The 11,358-nt window shown below is 33.5% G+C and overlaps 1 protein-coding gene across 2 annotated transcripts; it reads right to left on the reverse strand.

Annotated features, from left to right (window-relative positions):
* Positions 1 to 1,780: 1,780 nt before the first annotated feature.
* LOC125853074 (syntaxin-32-like) lies at positions 1,781 to 9,861 on the reverse strand. Of its 2 annotated transcripts, XM_049532744.1 has the most exons (6): positions 9,218 to 9,861; positions 6,161 to 6,405; positions 5,856 to 5,955; positions 5,723 to 5,795; positions 3,392 to 3,589; positions 1,781 to 2,234 (listed from the first exon to the last, which is right to left on the reverse strand). In XM_049532744.1, the coding sequence occupies exons 1-6, from the start codon at positions 9,462 to 9,464 to the stop codon at positions 2,075 to 2,077; spliced, it is 1,023 nt and encodes a 340-aa protein (XP_049388701.1). In that variant the 5' UTR covers positions 9,465 to 9,861; the 3' UTR covers positions 1,781 to 2,074. The 2 variants fall into 2 exon arrangements, with proteins under 2 accessions (XP_049388701.1, XP_049388700.1); XM_049532743.1 differs by having other exon boundaries at positions 5,723 to 5,955.
* Between the last annotated feature and the right edge of the window lie 1,497 nt (positions 9,862 to 11,358).

Here is an 11,358-nt window from a genome sequence, read left to right on the forward strand (position 1 = left end):
CTATATTTTCATGACCGAACCAGATTAAGAAAGAAAATGATTAAAAGGCCTCGAATTTAAATTTTGAATATGAAAAAAAATCTCATTAAAAGTAGCAAGTACATTCAAAAATAAATATGAACTCAAATTAATTTTTTTTTTTTTTTTTTTAAAATGTGTGGTCTTGAATGCATAGACTTTTGAAGTGAGTAAAAAATGGGGTTCATGTTTTAACTTTGAATTAATTTCTTTTACTCCTCCCAATGTGTTGTACACGTGTGACAATGTAAATCAACAACTTAATGGTGGATAAAGTGGGAATTACATCACTTTTGGTTGGTTTTTTTGGAATGCTCAATACTCTCAATGCAAAATGTACAATTAAATTAAGCTTGGAATTTTATTAAATTGACAAAAGTACCCTTGGTCGTCCTGGTCGTCTTCACCTTTCTATATAATAGAATAATAATAATAATAATAATAATAATATATATATATCGTCATTTATATTGGGCTAATTCTTTTGTTAGAAAAAGAAAATTTAAACTTTTATAAATTGAGGATCCAACAAATCACGATGTAGTTCGTTAGGAGATTTGAAAAAGGGCTTTGTTTAGGGGAGAATTAGTTCTCTTAATACTTTTATATTCTCTTTTATATTAGTACATTGTTCATTTCGTTTCACATGTATGTAGATCAATAGCAAAATTATGTTAAATTATTCTCTCTTTTCTCCTTGTCTCGATTTTTCATCGCTTAAGATTTACGTTTTAACTTTTGCATGACATTTAACTATTCCGATCCTAGCAAAATCCGTCTATTTCACAAGAGACACCTATCTGTAAGGGGATAGAATTGTGTTCACTCATATCCCCTTAAATCAGTATCCTCCACACAAAACTTTGTGCTGTTTCTAAAAATGCATGCGCATGACAATTGTCCGCTTCTACGTTACGTAACACAATTTCCTCGAAGAAACAGTATTAACTACCTCTATTTTGTTCTACATATATACATGACAACATTTTACATTACTTAAGAAAAACAATAGACTTAAAACAGCATTCTTTAGTAGTAATTAATTCATTATGAAAAAATACAAGAAAGGAAGNTTTTCTCCTTATCTCAATTTTTCATCGCTTAAGATTTATGTTTTAACTTTTGCCTGACATTTAACTATTCCGATCCTAGCAAAATCCGTCTATTTCACAAGAAACACCTATCTGTAAGGGGATAGAATTGTGTTCACTCATATCCTCTTAAATCAGTATCCTCCACACAAAACTTTGTGCTGCTGTTTCTAGAAATGCATGCGCATGACAATTGTCCGCTTCTACGTTACGTAACACAATTTCCTCGAAGAAACAATATTAACTACCTCTATTTTGTTCTACATATATACATGACAACATTTTACATTACTTAAGAAAAACAATAGACTTAAACAGCATTCTTTATTAGTAATTTGTTCATTATGAAAAAAATACAAGAAAGGAAGAGGTTAGTGTTAATTGACTCCAACTAATTCAATGATTAAGGCTGTGTTTATGAATTATTTCAAGAAAATATTTTCAAAAACATATGACAGTTCTCAGTTTTGGCATGACTTTTTTAAAATGTAGAATGCAGTCAAGCTGAGCTTCCACATTCAATTAAACAATTCAATGAATTGTATAAAATATGGTACAGTATTTTTTAACTATACAGATTGCCAATGTTAACCAAACAGAGCATAAAATAATACAAACTTCTAATACCTTGTATTAACTATACAAAATTCAAATAATAACCAAACAAAGTATAAAATAATACAGATATTTATACCAGGATAATTTTTCCCTTGTTCTGGTAACCAAACGTTACAGCTTTCAAGTTTCAACTTATAGTGGTCCCAGCAACCTTACAGGGTATAATCACTACAATAAGCCACATCTGATGGAAGACAAGGGTAAAAAGATGCCTCAAAATGGAGTTGGTACCAAATTCGAACTTTTGAAACATTACAGTAGCGTTACCAGGGGTCGGAGCAACTTATCTAAAATACACGATTATTTGTCTTTCTACATCACACTTTGTCGAATGTCGCCATTGTTCACTATGCCACAAAAAATAGGAAAATCATAAGGAAGAAAATCAACACAAAGAATATCTTAATCATTAGCCACCGATTTGACGAGATGCTATTGAGGTACTTGAGCAAAGCCCCTTGTGCTCCTTCCACATTTGTTAGTGTGTCATCCATGTTCTCATCAATCCTGTGACAGAAACCAAGATATTACTTTACTGCTAAAAGAATTTGTTACCCACCCCACTGTATCTTGATCAGAAGTCGTTACTAATGACTAGATTGTGACTTGTGAGTATCAGTTTAATATCAACAATCAGGTAGTACAACGTTTTACACCCTACAGACAACAGGAGAAGCAACAAACTTTAAGTGGAAGGCACCATTTTACAAGATTCTAAATACAGATGGCTCAAAGTACAAAAAACTTCCATCAACTTTCAGATTTTTCTCTAACCAATCTGGGGGTAAATCAGTAAACCTTACTTGCTGATTGCACGAACATCATATTTGAAGAACATTTATAACATCTAACGCAAATTTGACTTCAAATATTATCAATATGTACAAAAGATTTACTTGTAAATGAAAAGAAGTGTGCCAAGGCCAAGAATTACACTACATGTCACAATAGACAGAGGCGTTAAATAAAATGTGATGGTGGGGTTCATTGAGAGTATACACATCACATTTTATGTTAACCACAAGTAGATATGCATATCATGTTAATGACCCTTGAGGAACTTCAAAAGCTCAATTTAACAAAGAACTTACCAATTATTATTTTTAAGAACTGAGAAGAATTAGCCCGTTTCTTCCAACATAAACATGAAATAATATAAAAGACACTAGGTCTTCTAATCCCTCTAACTAGCAGATGGTGGATGCATGATCCGATCCCATATTGGAACATTAATGTTTCTCAGTTCAAAAGTTCATGCAAAGGTTAAAAATCAACTTTTACCAAGCAAAATAGGATATCAACAAGAGAGAAGACATCAAAGTATTGATCAGAGTGATCATCCAAAACTAGTGATTAGTTGATAGAAATTAACAAACAAAATATTCATCACTTGCCATCTCATATATTTAACTTTACGTCTTTACAACTAGGAGACTACATTGGTGCCAACTGGTTGTACAAAGATAACTATGAAAATACGATGCATTGAAATCTCCTAAATCCTTCTATTATCATTACCATTATTATTATTATTATTATTTATTATTATTATTATTTTTTTAATTATTTTTTTGAAACTGAAAAAAAAAATAAAAAATATTATCTTCATCATCATCTCCTACATCTGTTAATTTTCTGAGTGCAAAAACAATTGTTATACAAACCTGATTGCAACCTCCCCTTGCTCAGAAACCAAGGTAGCAAGCTGATTAAAAATGCTGCCCAGCTCATGGATAGTAGACTCGACATTTTGAAGAGCTTCAGCTCTACTCTGCATGTAGCTGTCTTGCAATGGAACTATCTGCTGCTGCTGCTGTTGTTGATCCTGCAGCAATGGCTGTGTGTCTCCATCCCCTTGCTTCCTACAAGAGGGGAAAAACTTAGTGATACTTAAAAAACCCAAAGCGAGCACGAAAAACAGATGTAGAACAGAGTCTGGTTTACCTTAGTTATTTTTCCAAATAATCATTACAGTTTGGACAAAGAAAAGTACCGAAGGATGTTATTTTTGGGACAAGTAGAAGTAGACAAGGATGCTAATATATAAATTGTTTTGTACATCAGAAGAGAAGCTTCTCGTGTCTGTTTTCTTTTTAGTGCACCCATGAAATTCATATTTGTATAGATGGTTGGGTGTTTTCTTTTGTAGAAAATCATATTTTGCTGCAGATTTTTTACTTATTGGTATACTGCTTGGTTGCTAGCATATGAGAGTTCTTCCAACCATTAATAATATTATTCAACTTATTAAAAAAGTGAATGACCATGTGACTTACAGCTACACCTAAATCCAAAGCTAGTTGGGGTCAGACAAGACATATGAATCCCCATTGTCCATTTAGACTCATCTCATGCCAATATTCTATAAATTTAGGTTTTCTAACCCTAAAAATACACTACATTCTCAACTTGCACACAAACCCCCAAACAAAATAAGAAAAACTCTTAGCAAATGTTGGACTAATTTGACTGTACCAATAAGATTTAGCCTTAAGCTCAACTAGTTGAGAATCTTTTTCTTCTATTATACTCTATTTTTTGCCAAGTCTGCATGGATTTTAAGAGATTGTAGATCTCTCAAAATGACTTCCTTTCTATAATTTTAGGTCTAACTTGTTTTGTAACATCTTCAACACCACCAAAACTAGCCTTTATAGGCTCACCTAGGCCCTTTGACTAAGCAGGAACCAGAATAGAACAAGGCAATAAAAACCTCCACTAGTGACATGCATTTATTTCAATTGCCTACAATAAGATGCCTCCAATGATGATAACTCATCTTTACACTCCTGTGTCCCTCAGCTACTTCGTTTGGACCTTATAGGGCACCATCTGTCGTGGTCGGGTCATCTTTATTGACCATAGCACAAACACCACCACCGCTGCCTCTATTTTACTTAACTTTATACTACATTGTTATTTGTACTCCGTAAACTTAATAACCATCACTGAGTATTGTCATATTCAAGTATTCTAACATATATAATACTTTTTGATCAATTTGTGCCATTTGACAAAAAATGTGGCTAAAACTATAAAATTTATTGAAATAACACAAATTTGGCTAGAATTAAAAGAGGGAGAGAGATATTAAGATAAGATCAAATAGATAACCAACAAATATAGCAAGACGAGAAGAATGCACAAAGTTCCCACACAGGCAATTAGAGTAACTAGGTAATAAGTCAATAGAGTGTAAACAATACAATCTTAGTATACTGATAGAAGATAAATAATGAAATGATAAAAGGAGGCCCATGGGAGGAAACAGACAAGGGAAGAATAGTGTGTGTTAAAGGGGAGAGGCATGGGGAAATGTGGGTAAGGGGTAGGAGTGTACCATTTAAATTTCTCATGATTTTTAAAGCAAAAGATCATGTGAAACCAAACTTCCAGGAGATCAGCCCCCAATCATTTTAACCAGATAGAGATCGAAACTTCCGACCACTTGAACTGTTACCAAACAGCATTCATCCAAACAAGGTGTGTGTCTTATTCAATTTCACCGATTCAAGAATATAAGTTTCATGGAAGAAAGGGGTTAAGAAAAATTTGGATTTAGTAACAGATTAGACAAATAGGATAAAATAAAGGTACTTAGTATTATCGTAGATCATGTTTGGAGAAGCTATTATACGGACTGTCCAGTAGTTAACTCAGGGAGACAGATTAGGCCATAGACTGAAAAGGTTATTCCCACGAGAGGAATAGCTATCTCCTCTCTTTCAACCTTTAACAAATGAATCATTTGTAATTTCTTTTTGGCATCAACATGGGTAGATCAGTAATCATGTCAAGATTACCAAAAGCAAAGGTTGGAAAGAAGAACAGACTCCTAGAGTTTCATCTATTCTTTTGAATTAGTTAAAATCATTGTAATAAAAATATAGCAAGCAAGACATTCCCATAATTACAAAAGAAACTCATGGCTACTAATATGTTCAGTGATAGCAGGCCTGTAAGGCATGAACTGCTAAGACGGTGTATTTCCTCACCTTGGAAATAACTGAGAAGAAGAAGCTGAATCATTAGCCCAAGGAGGAGGACTGGCTGATGTACTAGCAGTATTCCTTGAAGCTGGGGGACAACAACAACATACCCAGTGAAATCCCACTAGGTGGAGTATGGTCCTTGAAGCTAGTGGACGCTGGCGCACAAATGGATTCGAAGCTTCTCTGGTAGTCGATGAAGAAAACATCTGTCTTCTGTTCTCATGAACCTTCATATTCTGGAAACAGAAATTCAAGAAAATGTAAATGACCATGATGAAGTGTATTTTTTCTACTGTTAACGACCAAAAAGTTGAAGGATACATGTAGCCACAAAAAAAATAGTAAATAGAAGCCTTTGCTAAATTGAGACTCACAAAAGATCTATTTGAGTAAGAAAACAGGATAACAAAGAAGATATAACCAGCATCTGGCTAGTCTCACCTCTGTCCGCATGGTGAGTACTTCTTTGAACTCCTTTGTGGCAGTCATCAGCCTGTTCTTCAAGCCATCTACAACAGTCGTTGAGTGACTAATGGTATCACTATTACCACTTTCATTACGAGAATTAGAGTGAAGCTGGAGATCTACTACATCAGAGTTAAGTGCTATAATATCTTGCTTGATGACTGCAGTCAGCTCCTGGATTTCTGTAGTCGGATCATCAAAATCGGAAGTCCTTTTTGCCACTGGAATGAAACATAAACCACTATTAGATAAAGATCAGAAACCTTGGCCCTGATTATAATCACAACATAAATAAGTGTCAAAGAGCCAAGGCCCTGGTATAAACCAATAATATGTTTAAAAAATAAAATAAGGGTCAACATCTCTCTTTTACAGTTTGAGAAGAAACCAAAGCATAAATGGTCAGGTTAGTAGGAACATGAAATCTAGGGAGGGACTGCAGTATTAAAGATAAACTTGAACAAGAAAATCCATTATGGTCCTTGAGGACTTGAGAAGATTAGATTTAGCCTAAGTTGCATGGACTTTTCACTTTCGATGCCGCACTCGTGTCGGATTCTCCAAAAATACACTACTTTAGGAGAAGCCGACACGCACCCATAGACATTTTTGAAGAGTCCAAGCAACATCGGATTTAGCAACTCATTACCCAAATTTCCTTAGCATCCATAAGAAAGATCAGTTGCCTAAGTTTGCACCTATATTTCCTTTTACATGAATTTCTAACACCGTGCTTAAATCATTATACACAACAAACTGAACTGCCCCACGAACCCATGATGAGAAAATATAAAGGGAGGTCATAACTGGGGCCTGTAAGGGAACTGTGTAATCTAGTACGCCAAAATTGATGACTTTGCCACTTCAATAGGCAAAAGGAATGTCTTAAAGCATAGAAATTCTGCATAAAACTAGGCGTGAATGTTGTTTCTGAATAAGAAGGAAAATGCATAAGATTTGACCAAATAGTCAAAACATACTGAAATGGCTAAAAAGAAAACCTAAGGAGTAAAAGAAAGATAGCAAAGTCAAACCACTAAGGTAAAAGTCAACCCCAGAAACAGAACAAAAAAGATTAACTTCAAAGCACCATAGAATAAAGTATTCCATTCTTCACAGAATACTATTAAATAGGATTTGGATAAGAAAAATGAAAGGTCATATTAGAAGAAACAACTAACTTCAAAATCCAGAAAGTAACAGGACTGAAGTTGGAAGAAAGCTTTTCATCTGTGAAAGCTCTTAGCTGCTTTTTCCACAACTCTAATGCTTAGCAAATCCATAAAAATGGAAGATTCCAAGTTAAACACTGTCATTTACCAGATTATCATTTTACACATGTTTTTTATAATAATGGTGGCATCGGGACAGCTTAGCCAGCTTATGTGCAACTCAATTACTCCATCGGGTTCTGCTACCTTCCACCATCATACGTATCATTGTACCAGATAACCTATCTACCAAGACTTAACCAGAAAAGAAGAAAATTACCTAGAGGCTAGAGTGCACTGATATTGGTCCTCTGAAATGGTAAAATAACCTACCAGACATATACATGGGTCACTGAAGTATTAAAAGAATTTTGAACAGAGACCAGAAAAATTTGATCCGAACTCCGATATTTCAGCTAAAGTTCATTACTGATCCAAAATTTGCAGAAAAATAAGAAGAAACCTCAATTGTAGAAGAAGATTTCTAATCAGAGAAATCAGAAGAACCTTTAAACCCTGGGACTGAAGCTATAAAAATGAAACCTTTTCAAAGAAAATCACCCCTCTTAGAATATCCCACCAAGTGAGTGTTTCAGAATCTCTTTTCTAAAGAACATCAAGCGCTCTGTAATGGAAAAGAATTATATGTGCTACCATCAAGTTCATTGGATGCACATTATGACCCAACACTCAAAGGCTAAAAACCAGCTCACATCAGCTAAATTAAGCTTATATTAGAATGAAACCTTTTCAAAGAAAATCACCCCACTTAGAATATCCCACCAAGTGAGTGTTTCAGAATCTCTTTTCCAAAGAACATCAAGCGCTCTGTAATGGAGAAGAATTATATGTGCTACAACTAAAAGCCATCAACCTTATCAAAAAAATAAAATTAAAAGCCATCAAGTTCATTGGATGCACATTATGACACTAACACTCAGAGGCTAAAGCCCAGCCAGCTCACATCAGCTAAATTAAGCTTATATTAGCAACAAAATTGTAAATCCTTCATATCACAATTCAAAACTTAATAACTTTCAAGAGCGACAAATGCAACCACAACCTCCATGATTATACATTTCTTAGCAGTGTGGTTTAGTGTGACTTCATATTTCTTCCCAATAGTGGGATGACTCGCATGATTGCTAGAATGAAAAAGTTAATAATCTCGGTATTCCTACTTGTATAGTGGATTGAGAGGCTGTTGTAGAGAATCGTGTTTTGACGTAGGTTCTCTACTTCTGATATACCTCTTGTAATCAGGAATTTTTCTTCCCACTGTTAATTATACTATTTAACTTGTCAAAAGAAATCCCAGTGTCCCAACTACGGTGTTGAAGCACCATATGTGAAATCTCTAATCTACAGACTGATCCCAAATACAAGTAATTTCGTTTTTTTTTTAAAATACAATTTGACACATCCGAAATTTAATCAGAATTTACTATACTAACTACTATGAAAGCTATAAAATGTTCAAGAAATTGTAAGGTTATCCAAATATTGGAAGAGTTGTATAATGGGACATATGGAGTACAGAAATATTCCTCCATTCCAAATTTGTTTGCTACTATTTAAGATGGCCAAGAACTAAATGGGACATAGAACAACTAGAAACTCCAAAACTATGCCTCAACATCAAGCTAGTTGGAGTGGGCTAATGATATATTTTGATTAGTTTTAGTTTGGTTGCCGACATACAGCTACCCTTCTTCATTTAGCCGAGCTTGGTACAATCTCACAAACAAATAGGATATAGAGTGAATCCTTAATACAAAATGAAGTATCTGAGAGACTAAGAGATGTCCTAATACTGGCTTACGTTTTGCTAGCTTTGCAAGCTTCTGAGAAGTTTGATGTATTCCAAAACCAATTTTGGAGGCTCGCCGATTGAACTCCGATTGCATAGCAATAGTGGTCCTCTGTTCCTCCGATCTAGAACCACTGCTGGTGCTGCTGCTAATCGGCCCATTCTGAACAGACGAAAATGACTTCTTTAACCTCTCCGCTATACTCTGAAACTCCTGAGTCCGATCCCGTAATGACGCACTCGCTACTTTCACAGGCATTTTCAATAATAATCTCCGAAAATTATAACTTTCAATACACTAACAAATCGATCCGAGATCAAATCGATCTATGCTCCTCAATTATCAAAAAAACATAGAGAACTTCACATACGCATTCAAAAACCGATTGGATCTGAAGAACCCTAGAATTGCGAGATCCAGAAATCTTCTCCGACGAAGGTGAGAATGACGAATACGTGATGAAAACCCTAGACCTTGCGCAGAGAAATTTAGTGATTGTTCGATCTGTAGGGGATTGAAGGATTTGCAGATCAGATGCGGAACATTGAGGGGAGGAGGGAGCCCATTTGATCCGAAAAACGATTCAGAAGCTGGCGGTGCTAGGATTTAGGAACGAGGTGAGTTTTGGAAGAAAAATTGAACGGTTTAATTGAACCCAATACCACGTGAGTTAAAAATGACTCAAAATGACTACTTCCGATTTTATTTATTGTTCAATCTATTATTCAGTATTTATATAGCATTTATATTGAAGTTTGATTGAATTATTCGTATCGAACAGAGCCTATTTGATTATGTACATATTCAAATCTCTGATTAAAGAAAAATCAGTTTCATCTACTGCACCACATTCCGACTATTTATGAGTTGAAATGAAGAAAATGATTTTTTAAAATAAATTATTTATGCATAAAAATAAATTTGTAAAAAAATTTATAAAATTAATTTTTTTTAGATGATGATACTATTTGATTGTGGAGGTAAAAGATAGGAATATTCTATGGATTAAAATATTGTATACAACTATTTTATTTTGTCCTCTGTAAATCTTTAGGGGTCGTTTGGTTTGAAAATGATGAAAGGGGAAGAAAGGAAAGATTATTACCTGAGAAATAAGCTGATGGACTACGAGTCGTCATATTCGATCTTGGAAATGACGTGTCTCGCCTTGGTGTGGGCTAGGCAGAGGCTCCGCATTACCCTCAATGCCTATTTCCTTCTCCTGTTGACAAGGATGGATCCAAATATCTCTTTGAAAAGCCGACACTCACTTGCCAATTTATATTAAGAGATATTAAGCATATGAAATAAAAATACTTCACCATTAAAAAGAAAATAAAGAAATGTAAAATGTCAATAATATATATTAACGTCAAACTTATGATTGTTGATCCTTTGAAGAAAAGGATTATTGCCCAAAATATTCATAAAACATGTTGAAAAATAGACATTAGTCATAGCAATAGCAATGAATCATCTTACGTAAAGAATTTATGATGTTATGCAATTGATACTTTAAGCTCACCTATGTATACTAGATATGTGAGCTCGTGCCAGTACGACCCAACATATGTTACTTATTTTGTCGTAGTTTATATAGCAAAAATGAAATTTGGAAAGTCACTCAATTTTTTTACATATTAAGTTGTTAATTATTGTGATTTATAGAATTATATAATTTTTAAATAATATGTTACTCTTTTTGTCCTAATTTATGTGACATGGATGAAATTTGGAGAATCACTCAATTTTCTTATATAATTTTTTATTATTTTAAGTCATAACTTATAGTATTTTACGATAAAAAAATGTAAAAATATGTTCATATTTATTACTCTATCAATTTAAACATATTTAAAATTCTTAATGAATTATTTATAGCAGCATAACTATTTATGATTTCTTTTGAGACACAAGTATAGAAATAATTTTATTTATTCAATTTGAGAAATTAAAAAATAATTTATTACTTATAACTTAATTTATGTTTGTTATTAACTATAATTATTTTCATTCTATTTTTCAAAATATTGAATTTATTATATAAAAAGATAATATAATAAAGTTAATGTTATTTACTACTCCTTAAATTATGTTAAGTCAATAACAAACAATTAAAAATCGGCGGAGAAAATACTACAATAATCTCACA

The sequence above is a fragment of the Solanum stenotomum genome, unplaced genomic scaffold (genome assembly GCF_019186545.1).
Source record: "Solanum stenotomum isolate F172 unplaced genomic scaffold, ASM1918654v1 scaffold8858, whole genome shotgun sequence".
Classification (NCBI taxonomy): Eukaryota; Viridiplantae; Streptophyta; class Magnoliopsida; order Solanales; family Solanaceae; genus Solanum; species Solanum stenotomum.